Below are 21298 nucleotides of genomic sequence, written 5' to 3'. Positions count from 1 at the left end.
AAGGGGTTTGTCAGGAGTTTAAACTGGTCCTGCCACTACAGTAATACTTACAATACATCTGAACACAACACAGAAGATGCAACCCAAGGGAAACAAAGACCAACACATGAAACCGTCTTTACTCATATTCGACCATTTATGATCCTTTATTCTTATAAAACAGTTCTAATATTACTGTTTTAAAACGGCCTCATCTGGCTCCAGGTTGCAGTGGTGTCTATGCCATTCCATCTGCCAACAGCAGAGTGAGACAGGTGGTCATGAACAAGTCCTGTTCACACAACTCACGGACACAGACGCCATACAACTACCTTTAAAGAAGGCCCACAGGACAACCAGGTTGTGTAAAAGCATCATAGCGCTAGCGTCTAGATTGACATTGTGTCGTTGCTTATTTATATGTACTCCACATATTTCTGAGTCTGCTTTTCATTTGCGGGGCTCAGTTGGTAGAGCATGGTCCTTGCAACGGCGGAGTTGGTTCGATTCCTGGGACCACCCATACGTAATAAAACCACAAATGAATGCACACAAGTCGCTTTGGATAAAAGTGCCTGCTAAATGGTATATATTATTGGATTCATTGTTAGTGAAGAAACACAGACGAGTCCAGGCAGATACACATATTGGTTTATCTTCAAAAAGGAACACTGTGCATTAAACGTGGAATTCATCTTCAGAGTTCATTTTAAAGGGAGACTCAGCTACATGACATCATCGTACACCACAGGTCAACTTCCTGTTTAGAGACATCATCAACAACAAAATTCCAATCTGTCACTGGCTCTTCCCAATATGGGCATGTCTCAACGAACAGTGCAAATAGCCTGTAAGCAGGAAGTTGCCCTGCTGTGTATGATGATGTCATTTTTAATAGAAATAGTCCACCTTTAATAGAAAAAAATATATATAGTATAGAATTAGTGAATTCAATATTAAATTACCTTCATTGGCAGACTACAGGCAGCAGTGTCTTTGTGTGAGTGTGTGACTACATAGCAGTGAACACAAACTTTTGAGTGTTTTTTTCCAGTAAATCAACACGTGAACAGACAGATGTCCATTTCTCCATCAACTCTCTAACAAAGAATCACAAAAGGAACGGGAAGTGAGGAAGACCAAGATGTGAAGACGACGGTTTTGTCCCAAATGGCACCCTGTTCCCTAGATAGGGCACTACTTTTGACCAGACCCATATGGGCCCTGGTCAAAAGTAGTGCACTGTATAGGGAATACAGTGCCATTTGGGACACACACTGTGAGAAAAGTGGAAAGTGCATTGTGTGAAAAGAGTAAAACATCTCTTTTATCAATACTAGTCTATATTATCAAGTGTCATAATGAACAGCTTTTAGTAAGTGTACAGCATCTCTGTTTTGTGTTTTGAAGGACAGGGTAAGGGCTAAGTGAAACATCATAGAATTGGACAAACAGATGCCCTCGTTGGCTAAAATGTTTGTGTGTTTGTATTGTTTTAGCCAGGATTATATATAATGCATCCGGATATCCCCTTACAATAATATATATTTTTTTAAATCACGTGTAAAACTGCAAATTTGACATGTGTTTTTTTTCTAAGGGTCAGAGGGGTCAACAAGGGACATACTGCTCCTTTAAACTCTGGAAGACAAAAATACATCTTTGAGCTTTAGTCGTTGAATGTCATGTGATTAGACATTCCAGACGTAAAGCAAACCTACAAACACATATAGCCCTCATGTCAGTCACCTCGTTCACATTATCAGCTTTCAGGCAGAGGAGAGAGATGGAGAGAAAAATATAGAAAAGGAGGGAGAGAAAGACAGATCAAGAGAAAGAGAGAGAGGGAGAAACACCAGTGTGTTGCTGTTCCAGTCTATCTTCTCCCATCATCTGTAGTAATCTCCCATAGTCAAACCCAACATCTCCTCCACTGTAGGGTTTACCAGATGACCAGACCTCCACACCGCTGCACCAGACATGGGTCCGTCTGTGGTTCTGTCCCGATCAGGGGTCTGTAGGTTCAGTGTGTGGCTTTCTCCCCTGGATGGGTGGTACTCTGGATGTCTCTGGGACTCTTTCCCCTGGGAGAAGGAGTGTTTGTATGAGTGCGTGTGTGACGTCAGTGTGTGTGTGTGTGTATGTCCATGTGCGTCAAACCGGTGTGCTGTAGGGGCGTCTGTTACTGCAGGGTGTGTTAGGGTGGATGTCAACGGGGCTATAGTAGCTCAAAGGTGATTGGCCGGGCTGGGTCAAAAAGAAGGGCGCCTGCTGCGTGTCTGACGGGGGCAGTGATTGACACAGTCCGGGGTTGTCATAGTGATACGTATGGAATCCCAGCCGCTCGGTTCCGTTGTGCAGCTCGTCACTAAGTTCTGGGCGTAGCCAGAAGGGGGAGCAGGTGGGGCAGTAGATGGGGGGAGGGCCCACCTGGAACACACACAATCACCATAGAAATAGAATGATTGAAATAGAATAGAGTCCTTCAAATTCTATGTATGAATCAACTGCCTACTGTAGCTCTAGGTTCAGTTCTAGGGTTTTGTGTTAGTGCTGTACTCTAACCTCCAGGGGCTCCAAGCAGAGAGGGGTGACAGCCAGGCTGTCCATCCCAGAGGCGCTGCACGATTTGCAGGCAAAGTGAGCCTGAACCTCCCCTTGAGCATCCCCTTCTCCATCTCTTCCATCACCTCTTCCAGCCACGGAAGCCAAGTCCACCTCCGACTCATTTTTCTTACAGCAGTAGTACTGGAATTAGTGAAGGGGGGAGGTTTTGTTGGAATCAGTTATTGTTCATGAAAGACTGTGCAGATAAAACACACACACGGGCACACGCACACACAAACATACACACAGTCACATGGACACACACACACAGGTTACCTGGAGCCTGCAGTAGCACAGCACTGCTACAATGCAGAGCAGGATGACTGTGGCGAGAAGTCCTCCACTTATTACAACTGTTCCTGCTGACATTAAACTGGTTAGAACTCTCCATCAAACCCTGGAGAGAGAGAGAGAGAGAGAGAGAGAGAGAGAGAGAGAGAGAGAGAGAGAGAGAGAGAGAGAGAGAGAGAGAGAGAGAGAGAGAGAGAGAGAGAGAGAGAGAGAAGTGGGGGGGGAACTACAGTAGTTAGTTATACTCTATGTTCTTAACTACAACTTGCCAGGACATTCAAGGAGTGAAATACTTACGTTCAGCAATGGGTTCTATACCTGCAAGAACAAAGACAATCAAAGGATCTAAATTAGTTTGGTTGGGAAAAAACTATGATCTAAATGAACTAAGGCCAGGGCCTGTGTCTATCTACCATGTGCCTCAGGATAGGATAGCTGATCTAGAATCTGTCCATACAAACTTATTCATCATGAAATAAAAGGCTAAACTGATCCTAGGTCAGCACTCCTCCGAGATGCGTTTTTTGTGGATACAGGCCCAGAACTCACATCAGGAGACAGGTAGAGGTGGAGAGGGGAAGGAGGTAGAGAAGGGGGCGGGGTCCTGCGAGGTCTTGGGGGTGGCGGCCTCAAAACCTCTTCTGGTTGGATCTCCTACAGAAAGATGAGTTAGAAGATAAAACATGGATCTCTTCATCCATGATATCTACATCAGTTTCCTATCAGCAGGAGAGAGAGAGAGAAAGTTAAAATGATAATTCAATACAAAGAATTTGAAACTATAAAAGATGAAGAAAAAATCAAATATTTATTGGGTGAAAAGTCAAAATGTGTAGTTTTGGCAACCAAATATGTGTCATCCTGCCACAACCTGAGGGACAGCCAGTGAAAAGTGCAAAGTAATGTCGATTATATTTCCCATCTTCTTTTGTTTTGTCTTTCATACCACGTCATGTGTCTTCTCAGTCATGTTGACACTGGTCTACTACCATTGCTTTAATGTATTGTTATTCTCATTAATCTTGTTGTTGTAGTTGTTGTTAATGGTAATCCCATGTCCACTACTACTACTATTATTGCTGTTGGTCCCACCATTTATTTACATATAAATATATATATATTTTATATATAAATATACATTTTTATTTTATTTTTATTTTTTAGATATGTATACTTTGACAATGTAAGTAATAATGAACTTGCCATGTCAATAAAGTCAATTGAATTGAATTGAATTGAGAGAGAGGGAGAGAGAGAGAGAGAGAGAGAGAGAGGCAGAGAGACAGAGAGACAGAGACAGGGAGACAGAGAAAGACAGAGAGAGACAGAGACAGGGAGACAGAGAAAGAGAGACAGAGACAGGGAGACAGAGAATGAGAGACAGAGACAGGGAGACAGAGAAAGAGAGACAGAGACAGAAAGAGAAGGGGCATTCTACAATTCTGTGTGCGTGCATCTGTGTCCATCAGACAGCTCCTCCTCTATGTCACCACTGCTCTAAATTATATACAACATGGGCAGGTTAATGCCGTTAAAAGCAATGTGAAATCTCCATCTCTCTTTCTCTCTCTTTTTCTCTGTTTCTCTCTGCGTGGCTCTCTCCCCCTCTCTCTCTCCTTCTCCCAACCCTCCACCTCTCTTCTCCTCACCTCCTTCTCTCTCTGTGGACCATGTCCAAGCAGTTCATCACACAACAGGGTCTGATTACAATGGCGAGAGAGACAGAGGGAGGAAAGGGAGAGAGTTAAGCCTGGAATAAAATATAGGTTTGAAGACTCACCCCTCTACCTTTTCTGACCGTCACAGCACACACTGTGTCAGAAAGTGCTGTGGGATTTGACTGTGGACACACACACACACACACACACACACACACACACACACACACACACACACACACACACACACACACACACACACACACACACACACACACACACACACACACACACACACACACACACACACACACACGCACACACACTCCTGTACCGTATGACCTAAAAGGAACCTGTGGTCCCAGGAGGGATCTGCAAAAAACTCCATTAACTAATAACCAGGAGGAAAGAGAGACAATGGAGGAGAGGAGAAAAACAGGATCACTATATTACCTACGTAAAATAGTCTACATGGAATTCAGGAGAGGCGAGGAGAGGCAAGGAGAGGAGAGGAGAGGAGAGGAGAGGAGAGGAGAGGAGAGGAGAGGAGAGGAGAAAAGAGGAGAGGAGAAAAGAGGAGAGGAGAAAAGAGGAGAGGAGAGGTGAAAAGAGGAGAGGAGAGAGGTGAAAAGAGGAGAGGAGAAAAGAGGAGAGAAGATGTGAGGTGAAAAGAGAAGAGGAGAAAAGGGGAGAGGAGAAAAGAGGAGAAAAGAGGAGAGGAGAGGTGAGGTGAAAGAGGAGAAAAAAGGAGAGGAGAGGAGAAGGGAGGTGAGGTGAAAAGAGGAGATGAGAAAAGAGGAGAGGAAAGTAAAGGAGAAAAGAGGAGAGGAGAGGTGAAAAGAAGAGAGGAGAGGTGAAAAGAGGAGAGGAGAAAAGAGCAGAGAGGTGAGGTGAAAAGAAGAGAGATGAAAAGAGGAGAGAAGAAGAGAGGTGAAAAGAGGAGAGGAGAGGAGCGGAGAGGAGAGGAGAAAAGAGGAGAGAAGAAGAGAGGAGAAGTGAAAAGAGGAGAGGAGAGGATAATATCGTAGTAGATCCTCAATATATCTTCTTTTAAATATAATATAATTATATTAATATTTCGTTGTGTTGTGTGTGTGTGTGTGTCTGTGGCTTCTAACTTTTCACAGGAATAAATCTCAGTGAGCCTGCAATTTTAAAGCCCTGGACGTTCAATTATTCAAAAATCATTCCTGCAACAATATTTTTCCATCAGGGGACAATTTAGCCAGGTAGTCAAGGCGAGACTCTCCCTCTCTCCTCTCCCCCTCTCTTCTCTCCTCTTCTGAAAAGCACTCTTCTCTCATGTAGTAGAGATACACACTCATTCCTAATCTCTGTGTGAGCGTGTGTGTCAGTATGTGTGTCTAGGACAGACGCACCACTTGCAGAAATGAACAATGACAGAAGAGGAGGAGAGGAGAGAGAAAAGTCTACAGGGAATTCAGTCACACCTGGTCTTCTGTGGCTGCCAATAGACTATAACTATATGTCCCAGTGTTTGGAGTTTATACTTTATTGCGTTAAAGGTGCTATATGCAACAATTTAGTGATACGAATACAACTGAGAAATACCTGAACTAGCTCAGTACAGCTTTCTTACCTTGTCATAATCCAAAAACATCCGTTGCAGATTCATAGTGTTCTACTGTTTATGCTGTCTACCTGATCTTTGGGTTGACAAGTTGCACTAAACAGAAGTCTATCTATTCAACACTGGGTATCTATTCAACACTGGGTATCTATTCAACACTGGATATCTATTCAACACTGGGTATCTATTCAACACTGGGTATCTATTCAACACTGGGTATCTATTCAACACTGGGTATCTATTCAACACTGGGTATCTATTCAACACTGGGTATCTATTCAACACTGGGTATCTATTCAACACTGGGTATCCATTCAACACTGGGTATCTATTCAACACTGGGTATCTATTCAACACTGGGTATCTATTCAACACTGGGTATCTATTCAACACTGGGTATCCATTCAACACTGGGTATCCATTCAACACTGGGTATCTATTCAACACTGGGTATCCATTCAACACTGGGTATCTATTCAACACTGGGTATCTATTCAACACTGGGTATCTATTCAACACTGGGTATCTATTCAACACTGGGAATCCATTCAACACTGGGAATCCATTCAACACTGGGTATCTATTCAACACTGGGTATCTATTCAACACTGGGTATCTATTCAACACTGGGTATCTATTCAACACTGGGTATCCATTCAACACTGGGTATCCATTCAACACTGGGTATCCATTCAACACTGGGTATCTATTCAACACTGGGTATCTATTCAACACTGGGCATCTATTCAACACTGGGTATCTATTCAACACTGGGTATCCATTCAACACTGGGTATCTATTCAACACTGGGTATCCATTCAACACTGGGTATCCATTCAACACTGGGTATCTATTCAACACTGGGTATCTATTCAACACTGGGTATCTATTCAACACTGGGAATCCATTCAACACTGGGTATCTATTCAACACTGGGTATCCATTCAACACTGGGTATCTATTCAACACTGGGTATCTATTCAACACTGGGTATCTATTCAACACTGGGTATCTATTCAACACTGGATATCCATTCAACACTGGGTATCTATTCAACACTGGGTATCTATTCAACACTGGGTATCCATTCAACACTGGGTATCCATTCAACACTGGGTATCTATTCAACACTGGGTATCCATTCAACACTGGGTATCCATTCAACACTGGGTATCTATTCAACACTGGGTATCCATTCAACACTGGGTATCTATTCAACACTGGGTATCTATTCAACACTGGGAATCCATTCAACACTGGGTATCTATTCAACACTGGGTATCTATTCAACACTGGGTATCTATTCAACACTGGGTATCCATTCAACACTGGGTATCCATTCAACACTGGGTATCCATTCAACACTGGGTATCTATTCAACACTGGGTATCTATTCAACACTGGGTATCCATTCAACACTGGGTATCCATTCAACACTGGGTATCTATTCAACACTGGGTATCTATTCAACACTGGGAATCCATTCAACACTGGGTATCTATTCAACACTGGGTATCCATTCAACACTGGGTATCTATTCAACACTGGGTATCCATTCAACACTGGGTATCTATTCAACACTGGGAATCCATTCAACACTGGGTATCTATTCAACACTGGGTATCCATTCAACACTGGGTATCTATTCAACACTGGGTATCCATTCAACACTGGGTATCTATTCAACACTGGGTATCTATTCAACACTGGGAATCCATTCAACACTGGGAATCCATTCAACACTGGGTATCTATTCAACACTGGGTATCCATTCAACACTGGGTATCTATTCAACACTGGGTATCTATTCAACACTGGGAATCCATTCAACACTGGGTATCTATTCAACACTGGGTATCCATTCAACACTGGGTATCTATTCAACACTGGGTATCTATTCAACACTGGGAATCCATTCAACACTGGGTATCTATTCAACACTGGGTATCTATTCAACACTGGGTATCTATTCAACACTGGGTATCTATTCAACACTGGGTATCTATTCAACACTGGGAATCCATTCAACACTGGGTATCTATTCAACACTGGGTATCTATTCAACACTGGGTATCTATTCAACACTGGGTATCTATTCAACACTGGGTATCTATTCAACACTGGGTATCTATTCAACACTGGGAATCCATTCAACACTGGGTATCTATTCAACACTGGGAATCCATTCAACACTGGGTATCTATTCAACACTGGGTATCTATTCAACACTGGGTATCTATTCAACACTGGGTATCTATTCAACACTGGGTATCTATTCAACACTGGGAATCCATTCAACACTGGGTATCTATTCAACACTGGGTATCTATTCAACACTGGGTATCTATTCAACACTGGGTATCTATTCAACACTGGGAATCCATTCAACACTGAGTATCTATTCAACACTGAGTATCTATTCAACACTGGGTATCTATTCAACACTGGGAATCCATTCAACACTGGGTATCTATTCAACACTGGGTATCTATTCAACACTGGGTATCTATTCAACACTGGGTATCTATTCAACACTGGGTATCTATTCAACACTGGGTATCTATTCAACACTGGGTATCCATTCAACACTGGGTATCTATTCAACACTGGGTATCTATTCAACACTGGGTATCTATTCAACACTGGGAATCCATTCAACACTGGGTATCTATTCAACACTGGGTATCTATTCAACACTGGGTATCTATTCAACACTGGGTATCCATTCAACACTGGGTATCTATTCAACACTGGGAATCCATTCAACACTGAGTATCTATTCAACACTGGGAATCCATTCAACACTGAGTATCTATTCAACACTGGGTATCTATTCAACACTGGGTATCTATTCAACACTGGGTATCTATTCAACACTGGGTATCCATTCAACACTGGGTATCTATTCAACACTGGGAATCCATTCAACACTGAGTATCTATTCAACACTGGGAATCCATTCAACACTGAGTATCTATTCAACACTGGGTATCTATTCAACACTGGGAATCCATTCAACACTGAGTATCTATTCAACACTGGGTATCTATTCAACACTGGGTATCTATTCATGACTTTTGCTTTTGCAACCTCGACCTGAAAGTCACTGGAAATACTGTATGTACACTGCTTTTGAACTGTTTTCAACATTACACACATGGACACACACACACACACACACACACACACACACACACACACACACACACACACACACACACACACACACACACACACACACACACACACACACACACACACACACACAGATCTCACCTGTGTAAATCAGCACCAGGAGGATGGCATCCTGTAGGTCAGGAGTGGACGCCACCTCAGAGTCCCCTGGGAAGAGAGACATGACATCATCAGCACAGCACAGGTCAATGTAAACATTGTCAGAACGGTTGAGACATGAGCACAGACATACTGGAACACTACTGGTCTTCAACAGTCTTGCAACTTTGCCTTTGAATTAAGGACGCGTTCAAAACAGTGTTTCTGTGCGTTCTTCCCTTCCTATCACATGAATTGTACCCCACAAACCATGCCGTTATGCAGATGTGATAGTGTCCTGGATCTAGACCTACACTACCATTAAACTGATAACACTACTGGCACTCATCTAAGAACATAACTGAGACAGTTGGGTCAGTGATGCCAGGGTATTCTTAAACATAACAGCGGCTACAGTGACATGATAGGAAATGCGTTAATAACTACTAGTAATAGTGATAGTTAATGTAATCACACACCGCGGGAAACACAGGACCAATTATTGTATATATATTTTTTTTTAAACGTACCTGCCAGATAAACCCGTATCCTGGTATTTCACAAATTTGTGATTGGGATATTCACTAAAACACTTTCGGTGTGATTGTCAATGGTGCACTAACTAGCCTACTGTATTTCACCGTTGCCGGATGCTTTACTTCGACAGCACAAGTCCTTTGCCCTGTTCGACCCAGCAGCTTGCAGTCAATTCGCGCTATAACCGAACTCTCGTGTTAGCCTACTTTTTCGTTATCCCTTGTTTCCACACTTTCACCTGTATTGAGACGGCGTGAGAAATAACCCAGATGATTTCTCATGGCATGTCCCAGATGGTGTCGGTAGGGACACAGAGACATCGATACGGGCAGAGATTGTCTGTGGTCGGCGAGGCTTTATCCATCACACCCCTGGGAGGTTGGGGAGAATGGCTACTGTTACGCGTAGTGCTACTCCCTCCGAGGAAACGCAACAGCCTGCGATATGCGATGTGTTACTGTATGGGTATCTAACAGCGCCCTGGGTGGATTCTGCTGATGTAGGATCAGATTACCAAACCTCTCATTTTAACTTTAAACCGCTCATTCTAACTTCAAACTGGCCTCAGATCAGCTTCCAGGGACAACCACATATATCCTACACCAGAGGATGGGGGTTAGAACCCGTTATGAAAACGTTAAATCATCATCTAGGCTTACGTCACTGACCTGCAGGGCTCAATTGTATTGGCAAGAAAAGTAAATATTAAGAAAACGTCTGTTGGATCATCCCTTGGCACCCACCACCCAAACATATTAGAAAACGCATGTTATTACAGTGTTAGAAAGACAGTCAACGATAACTTTCCATTGGAAATGTCTCACTGCGTGCACGAGTTTTCTAGTCCTAGGCCTTATCCACAGAAATGTGGGCTATATCTCTCAGAACGTTGGGGAGAAAAACATCCCAAATGCTTGCCTGGGCTGGGGAGGTAGACCAACAGTAGTAGGCCTATCTATGCTTTTTGTTTTACGTGATTTTAGGAATTCAGTGCAACGGGTAAAATACCAGCTTCAACTTGCGTTTGTTTGGACTTTATTAGGCAGCGGAGGACAGAAAGGCGAACACGCGCTACACCAGTGGAGAGGTGAGTTCTAGCGATGACATGGACAACAGTAGGCCTAACTTTAACATGTAGCACCAACGTCAATTTGTTTTCAGATGTCTTGGTGCTCAGATGTCTTGGTGCTTATTAAGTTAATTAGGCCGATGCTCTTTGTGTCTGTGTGCACACCTGTCTTGTGCTAACTCTTAGGATGACTGTGAGGAGATGAAGGTGTATTTTTCCCAGAGCAAATGGACCCATTTGGCCGAATGGGAGAAAAAGTGCTACAGAAACATGAAGAGGAACCACTTGGCCATGCTGGTTATAGGTACTATATATCTCTATGAGGCCATGACTATTGTGATGAAGGCTAATGCTCTCTGTTGTTCCTCAGGGGCCTGTTTCAGGACATTAGCCTCAGATTTGTTATATCTGAAATGTGTTATGTGACTCCTTGCTGTCCCCAGAACTGGCCTGGGCCCTAGGACCATGTCCCAGGACTAGATGTAATTGTCTGTCAGGTTGACATGATGGCTCCTTGCTGTCCCCATTCAGGGTCATGTTCTGTTATAATCTCTACCCGGCTGCCACCCCCACATGCCCGGTTCCTCTCTAGGTTTCTTCCTAACTGCCACCGTGCTTTTACACCTGCATTGTTTGCTGTTTTGGGGTTTTAGGCTGGGTTTCTGTAATGTCGAAGGCTATATAAATAAATTTGATTTGATTTGATTTGAGATAGAAATGTGTTATGTAGAACAGATGTAATTGTCTGTCAGGTTGATCAGGGAATCGTGACCTCTCTATTTGTTATATTTCTATGTGGAAAGTTTGGATTGTGCTACCTCTCTGAATACACCCCAGGTCTGCAGCCGCTGGTCCCTGTGTTTATGGGGCGTGGCCGGGAAGGGAGGGAGAGAGAGCCCAGATCGCCCCCACAAGGACCTAGTGACACAGTGGAGGAAGAGGAAGAATGGACCCCTCACCTGGAGACAACACCAGGGTAAAAAACTCAAAGGAGAAGGGAGAAAAATTCCAGAACAACTTCTAAACCCCCTCAGTCCAGAACACCTACCGCCTCCACATCTAAACCCCCTCAGTCCAGAACACCTTCTACAGCCTCCACATCTAAACCCCCTCAGTCCAGGACACCTTCTACAGCCTCCACATCTAAACCCCCTCAGTCCAGAACACCTTCTACAGTCTCCACATCTAAACCCCCTCAGTCCAGAACACCTACCGCCTCCACATCTAAACCCCCTCAGTCCAGAACACCTTCTACAGCCTCCACATCTAAACCCCCTCAGTCCAGGACACCTTCTACAGCCTCCACTTCTAAACCCCCTAAGTCCAGAACACCTTCTACAGCCTCCACATCTAACCCCCCTCAGTCCAGAACATCTTCTACAGCCTCCACATCTAAACCCCATCAGTCCAGAACACATTCTACAGCCTCCACATCTAACCCCCCTCAGTCCAGAACACCTTCTGCAGCCTCCACATCTAAACCCCCTCAGTCCAGAACACCTTCTACAGCCTCCACATCTAACCCCCCTCAGTCCAGAACACCTTCTACAGTCTCCACATCTAAACCCCCTCAGTCCAGAACACCTTCTACAGCCTCCACATCTAACCCCCCTCAGTCCAGGACACCTTCTACAGCCTCCACATCTAAACCCCCTCAGTCCAGAACACCTTCTACAGCCTCCACATCTAAACCCCATCAGTCCAGGACACCTTCTACAGCCTCCACATCTAAACCCCCTCAGTCCAGAACACCTTCTACAGTCTCCACATCTAAACCCCCTCAGTCCAGAACACCTTCTACAGCCTCCACATCTAAACCCCCTCAGTCCAGGACACCTTCTACAGCCTCCACATCTAAACCCCCTCAGTCCAGAACACCTTCAACCGCCTCCACATCTAAACCCCATCAGTCCAGAACACCTTCTACAGCCTCCACATCTAAACCCCCTCAGTCCAGAACACCTTCTACAGCCTCCACTTCTAAACCCCCTCAGTCCAGAACACCTTCTACAGCCTCCACATCTAAACCCCCTCAGTCCAGAACACCTTCTACAGCCTCCACATCTAAACCCCATCAGTCCAGAACACCTTCTACAGCCTCCACATCTAAACCCCCTCAGTCCAGAACACCTTCTACAGCTTCCACTTCTAAACCCCCTCAGTCCAGAACACCTTCTACAGCCTCCACATCTAAACCCCCTCAGTCCAGAACACCTTCTACAGCCTCCACTTCTAAACCCCCTAAGTCCAGAACACCTTCTACAGCCTCCACATCTAACCCCCCTCAGTCCAGAACATCTTCTACAGCCTCCACATCTAAACCCCATCAGTCCAGAACACCTTCTACAGCCTCCACATCTAACCCCCCTCAGTCCAGAACACCTTCTGCAGCCTCCACATCTAAACCCCCTCAGTCCAGAACACCTTCTACAGCCTCCACATCTAACCCCCCTCAGTCCAGAACACCTTCTACAGTCTCCACATCTAAACCCCCTCAGTCCAGAACACCTTCTACAGCCTCCACATCTAACCCCCCTCAGTCCAGGACACCTTCTACAGCCTCCACCTCTAAACCCCTTCAGTCCAGAACACCTTCTACAGCCTCCACTTCTAAACCCCTTCAGTCCAGAACACCTTCTACAGCCTCCACATCTAAACCCCATCTGTCCAGAACACCTTCTACAGCCTCCACATCAAAACCCCCTCAGTCCAGAACACCTTCTACAGCCTCCACTTCTAAACCCCCTCAGTCCAGAACACCTTCTACAGCCTCAACTTCTAAACCCCCTCAGTCCAGAACACCTTCAACAGAAACCACTTCTAAACCCCCTAAGTCCAGAAGACCTTCTACAGCCTCCACTTCTAAACCCCCTCAGTCCAGAACACCTTCAACAGAAACCACTTCTAAACCCCCTCAGTCCAGAACACCTTCAACAGAAACCACTTCTAAACCCCCCCAGTCCAGAACACCTTCAAAAACCCTCTCAGTCCAGAACACCTTCAACAGAAATCTCTTCTAAACCCTCTCACTCCAGAACACCTTCAACAGAAACCTCTTCTAAACCCTCTCACTCCAGAACACCTTCGTCCTATATCTCACCTACTATCTCAGCCTGAACCAAAACCCTCATCACAGAGACCTTAACTCCTACTGAGACACAGACCTTAACCTCATCCCCAAACGTTCTAACACCACAGCCACACCTAAAAACCTTGACTAGCTCAGAAGTGACCCCAGCCTCAACCACGCCCACTGCTACACAGGAAACCACAAGGTCTGACCCCTCGACCCCAGCCAGACCACAGCTGAGCAGAGGACCAGTGGTGACACGTATTTTCACCTGGATGTGGACTGACTGAGACAGTCACAAAATGGGAAGAGAACCTTCAAGACAACCTCACTTGGATGAGCTGACTGGAGAGAGAGAAGGAGAGAGAGAGTAGGGACGAGACTGAGAGGAAGACAAAGAAAGAGAAGGAAAGAGAGGGAGAAGAGGAGAAACAGGAGCCGATGAACAAAGAGAGAGATGGAGAAAAGAAGAGAGAGAGTGGAGGAGAGATGGAATCAGAGTGGAAGAGTGGAGTAGAGGACGAGAACAAAGGAGAGATGGGGGGAGGGCATTGGGGGAGAGGAGGAGAGCGGGAGTGAAGGATAGAGCACACCCAGCAGCTCTCACAGGGTGAGTGAGGAGGGAGAGAGCGAAGGAGAGAGGATATTTTATTAATGTTGACTAATTCCATGAAGATATCCTCGCAAGTATTTAGTAATCAGTAGTAGTACATGTCTCTGAGTAATAACATCTCTACTCAGGTGTAAGCCACAACGCTGTTGCTACTCTGTGTAACGATTTCCTCTCCTCGTCGTTATAGGACAAAGTGTGTGTGTGTCAGAGCAGATGAAGACAGCAGATGTCAGAGGTGAAGAGATTCACTCGAGGTGTGAACCTTCGCAGCAGAGCCAGAGTCAGCTCTACTGAGGAAGAGGAGCTGAGAGACGATAGTTACTTCTGTGAGTCTCCATCTAAATACAGTGTACCTTCATGAACCTGTTTTTGCGGTCTTTATAGATGCAGTAATTTTGTGATATTTGGTTCAATTGCCCCTCATGTCTTGTTTTATCTGCTGGCTAGCATATCAAATTAAAGTTTATTTGTCACGTGCGCTGAATACAACAGGTGTAGACCTTACAGTGAAATGCTTCCTTACAGGCTCTAACCAATAGTGAAAAAAAGGTATTAGGTGAACAATAGGTAAGTAAATAAATAAAACATCAGTAAAAAGACAGGCTACATACAATAGTGAGGCTATAGAAGTAGCGAGGCTACATACAGACACCGGTTAGTCAGGCTGATTGAGGTAGTATGTGCATGTAGATATGGTTAAAGTGACTATGCATATATGATGAACAGAGAGTAGCAGTAGTGTAAAAGAGGGGGTGGCGGGACACAATGCAGATAGCCCGGTTAGCCAATGTGCGGGAGCACTGGTTGGTCGGCCCAATTGAGATAGTATGTACATGAATGTACAGTTAAAGTGACTATGCATATATGATAAACAGAGAGTAGCAGCAGCAGAAAAGAATAGCCTGGGTAGCCATTTACCTGTTACCTGTTCAGGAGTCTTGTGGCTTGGGGGTAAAAACTGTTGAGAAGCCTTTTTGCCTTACACTTGGCACTCTGGTACCGCTTGCCATGCTGTAGTAGAGAGAACAGTCTGTGACTGGGGTGGCTGGGGTCTTTGACAATTTTTAGGGCCTTCCTCTGACACCGTCTGGTGTAGAGGTCCTGGATGGAAGGCAGCTTAGCCCCAGTGATGTACTGGGCCGTACTCACTACCCTCTGTAGTGCCTTGCGGTCAGAGGCTGAGCAATTGCTGTACCAGGCAGTGATGCGACCAGTGCTCTCGATGTTGCAGCTGTAGAACCTTTTGAGGATCTCAGGACCCATATTTCTTTTATTTCTTTTATTTCACCTTTATTTAACCAGGTAGGCTAGTTGAGAATAAGTTCTCATTTGCAACTGTGACCTGGCCAAGATAAAGCAAAGCAGTGTGACACAGACAACAACACAGAGTTACACATGGAGTAAACAATAAACAAGCCAATAACACAAACAAGTCAATGACACAGTAGAAAAAATAAAGTCTATATACAGTGTGTGCAAAAGGCATGAGGAGGTAGGCAATAAATAGGCCATAGGAGCGAATAATTACAATTGATCAGATTAACACTGGAGTGATAAATGATCAGATGAACATGTGCAGGTAGAGATACTGGTGTGCAAAAGAGCAGAAAAGTAAATAAAATATAAACAGTATGGGGATGAGATAGGTAGATTGGGTGGGCTATTTACAGATGGACTATGTAACGGCTGCGGCGATCAGTTAGCTGCTCAGATAGCAGATGTTTAAAGTTGGTGAGGGAGATAAAAGTCTCCAACTTCAGAGATTTTTGCAATTCGTTCCAGTAACTGGCAGCAGAGAACTGGAAGGAAAGGTGGCCAAATGAGGTGTTGGCTTTGGGGATGATCAGATATACCTGCGGGAACGTGTGCTACGGGTGGGTGTTGTTATCGTGACCAGTGAACTGAGATAAGGCGGAGCTTTACCTAGCATAGACTTATAGATGACCTGGAGCCAGTGGGTCTGGCGACGAATATGTAGCGAGGGCCAGCAGACTAGAGCATACAGGTCGCAGTGGTGGGTGGTATAAGGTGATTTGGTAACAAAACGGATGGCACTGTGACAGTTTGCTGAGTAGTGTTGGAAGCTATTTTGTAGATGAAATCGCCGAAGTCGAGGATCGATAGGATAGTCAGTTTTACAAGGGTAAGTTTGGCCATGGCCAGCTCCTTGTCTGTGAGTTCTCCTTCATACAGTCCGTCTGTTTCCATCTATGGCACACACAGGCTGTGCAGGCCTTGTTAGAAGGCGGAGTGATGTGAATGTATCTGCACAGAATGACTAGTGGAAATAAATGGGTTCTCCACGGTAGACCATACACACAGATTGCTTAATGATCAACCCTAATGTTTTCCTGAACTTTCCAATAACTTTGATGCATTTCAATCACCCCAAAACATACTTCCTTCCAGCTGTAGAAAAAGTACCCAATTGTTATACTTGAGTAAAAGTAAAGATACCTTAGTTGGAAATGGCTCAAGTGAAAGTGAAAGTCACCTAGTAAAATACTACTTGAGTAAAAGTCTAAAAGTATTTGGTTTAAAATGTACTTAAAGTATCAACAGTAAATGTAATTGCTAAAATATACTTAAGTATCAAAAGTAAAAGGTCAAGTATAAATCATTTAAAATTCCTTATATTAAGCTAACCAGACGGCATGATTTTCTTGTTTTTTAAATTTACGGATAGCCAGGAGCACACTTCAACACTCAGACATAATTTGCAAACTAAGCATTTGTGTTTAGTGAGTCTGCCAAATCAGAGGCATTAAGGATGACCAGGGATGTTCTCTAAATAAGTGTGCGAATTAGACCATTTTCGTGTCCTGCTAAGCATTCAAAATCTAACTAAACTCAGCAAAAAAAGAAACGTCCCTTAATTCAGGACCCCGTCTTTCAAAGATAATTGTTAAAATTCCAATCTTTCTACATTGTTAAAGGGTTTTCACACTGTTTCCCATGCTTGTTCAACGAACGATAAACAATTAATGAACATGCATCTGTGGACCGGTCGTTAAGACACTAACAACTTACAGACAGTAGGCAATTAAGGTCACAGTTATGAAAACTTAGGACACTAAAGAGGCCTTTCTACTGACTCTGGAAAAATGAAAAAAGAAAGATGCCCAGGGTCCCGGCTCATCTGCGTGAACGTGGCTTAGGCATGCTGCAAGGAGGCATGAGGACTGCAGATGTGGCCAGGGCAATAAATTGCAATGTCCGTACTGTGAGAAGCCTAAGACAGCACTACAGGGAGATAGGACGGACAGCTGATCATCCTCGCAGTGGCAGACCACGTGTAACAACACCTGCACAGGATCGGTACATCCGAACATCACACCTGTAGGACAGGTATAGGATGGCAACAACAACTGTCCGAGTTACACCAGGAACACAAAATCTCTCACTGAATGCTCAGACTGTCTGCAATAGGCTGAGAGAGGCTGGACTGAGGGCTTGTAGGCCCTGTTGTAAGGCAGGTCCTCACCAGACATCACCGGCAACAACATTGCCTATGGGCACAAACCCACCGTCGCTGGACCCGACAGGACTGGCAAAATGTGCTCTTCACTGACGAGTCACGGTTTTGTTTCAAAAGGGGTGATGGTCAGATTTGTGTTTATTATCAAAGGAATGAGCATTACACCGAGCCCTGTACTCTGGAGCGGGATCGATTTGGAGGTGGAGGGTCTGTCATGGTCTGGGGCGGTGTGTCACAGCATCATCAGACTGAGCTTGTTGTCATTGCAGGCAATCTCAATGCTGTGTGTTACAGGGAAGACATCCTCCTCCCTCATGTGGTACACTTCCTGCAGACTCATCCTGACATGACCCTCCATCATGACAATGCCACCAGCCATACTGCTCATTCTGTGCATGATTTCCTGCAAGACAGGAATGTCAGTGTTCTGCCATGGCCAGCGAAGAGCCCGGATCTCAATCCCATTGAGCAGGTCTGGGACCTGTTGGATCGGAGGGTGAGGGCTAGGGCCATTCCCCCCAGAAATGTCTGGGAACTTGTAGGTGCCTTGGTGGAAGAGTGGGGTAACATCTCACAGCAAGAACGGGCAAATCTGGTGCAGTCCATGAGGTCGAGATGGACTGCAGTACTTAATGCAGCTGGTGGCCACACCAGATACTGACTGTTACTTTAGATTTTGACCCCCCTTTGTTCCGGGACACATTATTCCATTTCTGTTAGTCACATGTCTGTGGAACTTGTTCCATTTATGTCTCAGTTGTTGAATCTTGTTATGTCCATATAAATATTTACACGTTAAGTTTGCTGAACATAAACACAGTTGACAGTGAGAGGACGTTTCCCTTTTTTTTGCTGAGTTTAGTACTTTTGGGTGTCAGGGAAAATGTAAGTAAAAAGTACATTATTTTCTTTAGGAATGTAGTCAAGTAAAAGTAAAAGTTGTCAACATTATAAGTAGTAAAGTAAAGTACAGATACCCCCCAAAACGACTTAAGTAGTACTTTAAAGTATTTTTACTTACGTACTTTCTACCACTGCTTCCTTCAGACTGAAATTTGGCATTATCTGATTTGACATATTTTGTGCTATTATTGAAATAATGATTCCCCCAAGTGTCCAAACATTGTGAATCAAATAGCTTCATGGTCCTTGTTAATAGTATTTCAAATAGCATGAATATGAATCGATTTGGGTAGGTTATGGTAGCTCACCCAGTGAGTGTGTTTCACAAATGTGTCTCCCCCAGAAATATTAGTGACTACCACTGCTCTAGAACTACCTGTTCAATTCCCCATCTCTTTCCATCTCTCTATTTAAGTGAAGTGGAATATAATGATGTCATTAGTCTTTCTTTTTCTTTCAGTATTTGCTTCAGTTCTATATCCAGCTTGCTATTCTCTTTGACCTCAATGAACATCACTTCAGTTCTCTATCAAGCTTGCTATTCTCTTTGACCTCTCTGAACATCACTTCAGTTCTCTATCAAGCTTGCTATTCTCTTTGACCTCTGAATACCCCTTCCGTTTCTCTCCTCCCCTCCCTCTCGCTCTCCTTTCCTTTCAGTTGGGATGGAGTCGTCCCAGTCTCAGATCTTTTCCTGCTCTGGTTGTCCGTTCTCCTTCACGGCTCAGATCTACCTCTACAAGCACACAAAGAGATGCCACAGGGAAGAGTATGTCAGGCTGCTGAGGAGTGGAGGGATTAGATCAGAGACACAAGCACCACCCAGTGGCTCTCAGCGGTGTTCAACAACTCCAGATCGCACCCCAATCACACTCCTCACCCAGAAACACAGAGACACAGGGAAGCCAAGACCTCACCACTGCTCTCAGTGTGGGAAGAGTTTCCATCGATCAGGATACTTAAAGGTGCACCAATGTACTCACACAGGAGAAAGGCCATATCACTGTTCCCAGTGTGGGAAGGGGTTCAGTGTGTCAGGAAATTTAAAGACACACCAGCGTATTCACACAGGAGAGAGGCCGTATCACTGCTCTTGTGGGAGAAAGATGTACATATAGGGAGGAACATAATACTGTAACACAAGACAAAGATACACTTAGAGTGCATTTGCCATTCTGGTACAATGCATTGTCTATTGTATAGGACAGGAGGCCAGAGTAAGGCCATGAGAGTATAGGACAGCTGAACATTAAAAACAGACCACATGAAGAGAAGGCGACACATGGGTGCCTAGGACAATTGGACACACAAGATAGAGGAATGTATAGTATTTTTAGTATAGCTGGACACGCTAAAAACAGAGGAGACACATAGTCTGCTGATCCTAGATAACACACATACAAAAGAACGCATTAAGCTAAGTGCAGGGACAAAGCAAGCCTATAGAATAGAGGAATGTATATTATTTTTAGGACAAAGCAAGGGTCTTGCCACCATTATAATCTGACGAAAAGCAGATATGGGCGTTATTGGGCTTGAACAAGCAGGAAGCCTGAACTAAAAAGATAATGGTAGGCAGAAGAATTAGGGGAAGTATGTTTATCTGCATATGGGTTGGACCCATATGCTATATGTGTATAAATACAGGAGCCGGGGCTCTGGGAAGCGGGGTGTGTTCCGCGGACCACTCCGGCTTGCTATACGTTGTATTAAAAGCCTATTGATTTCACAAGTTCTTGTAAGCGTTATATTTGAACCGATTTTCCACGACACTCTCAGTGTGGGAAGAGTTTCCATCGATCAGGAGACTTAAAGGTGCAATAATGTACTCACACAGGAGAAAGGCCATATCACTGTTCCCAGTGTGGGAAGAGGTTCAGTGTGTCAGGACATTTAAAGAGACACCAGCGTATTCACACAGGAGAGATGCCATATCACTGCTCTCAGTGTGGGAAGAGGTTCAGTCAGTCAGTAAACTTAAAGGTGCACCAACGTACTCACACAGGAGAAAGGCCATATCACTGTTCCCAGTGTGGGAAGAGGTTCAGTGAGTCAGGAAGCTTAAAGGAACACCAGCGTACTCACACCTGACTCTATGAGTCACTAGCACCAACTGATTTACCGGTGGCATTCCAAAGCCCTAAATGCTGCAAATAGTTTGTTTGCCTGAATAAAAATCCAATGGAACTGTGTACACCATATTTGATTCCTCATGTACACAATCTTTGA

The 21298-nt window shown here is 44.4% G+C and overlaps 1 protein-coding gene and 1 pseudogene across 1 annotated transcript; one reads left to right on the top strand and one right to left on the bottom strand.

The window, feature by feature from the left end:
* Positions 1 to 616: 616 nt before the first annotated feature.
* Positions 617 to 10449, bottom strand: LOC118373146 (protein FAM163A-like). The gene is made up of 7 exons (XM_035759210.2): positions 9930 to 10449; positions 9403 to 9468; positions 3427 to 3531; positions 3175 to 3195; positions 2863 to 2983; positions 2545 to 2727; positions 617 to 2409 (listed from the first exon to the last, which is right to left on the bottom strand). The coding sequence occupies exons 5-7, from the start codon at positions 2953 to 2955 to the stop codon at positions 2134 to 2136; spliced, it is 552 nt and encodes a 183-aa protein (XP_035615103.2). The 5' UTR covers positions 2956 to 2983; positions 3175 to 3195; positions 3427 to 3531; positions 9403 to 9468; positions 9930 to 10449; the 3' UTR covers positions 617 to 2133.
* Positions 10450 to 11232: 783 nt separating this feature from the next.
* LOC118373151 (zinc finger protein 436-like) lies at positions 11233 to 21134 on the top strand (annotated as a pseudogene).
* The last annotated feature ends 164 nt before the right edge of the window (positions 21135 to 21298 follow it).

Source organism: Oncorhynchus keta, chromosome 30 (genome assembly GCF_023373465.1).
Source record: "Oncorhynchus keta strain PuntledgeMale-10-30-2019 chromosome 30, Oket_V2, whole genome shotgun sequence".
NCBI lineage: Eukaryota > Metazoa > Chordata > Actinopteri > Salmoniformes > Salmonidae > Oncorhynchus > Oncorhynchus keta.
This window is presented reverse-complemented; position numbering and strand designations above follow the sequence as displayed.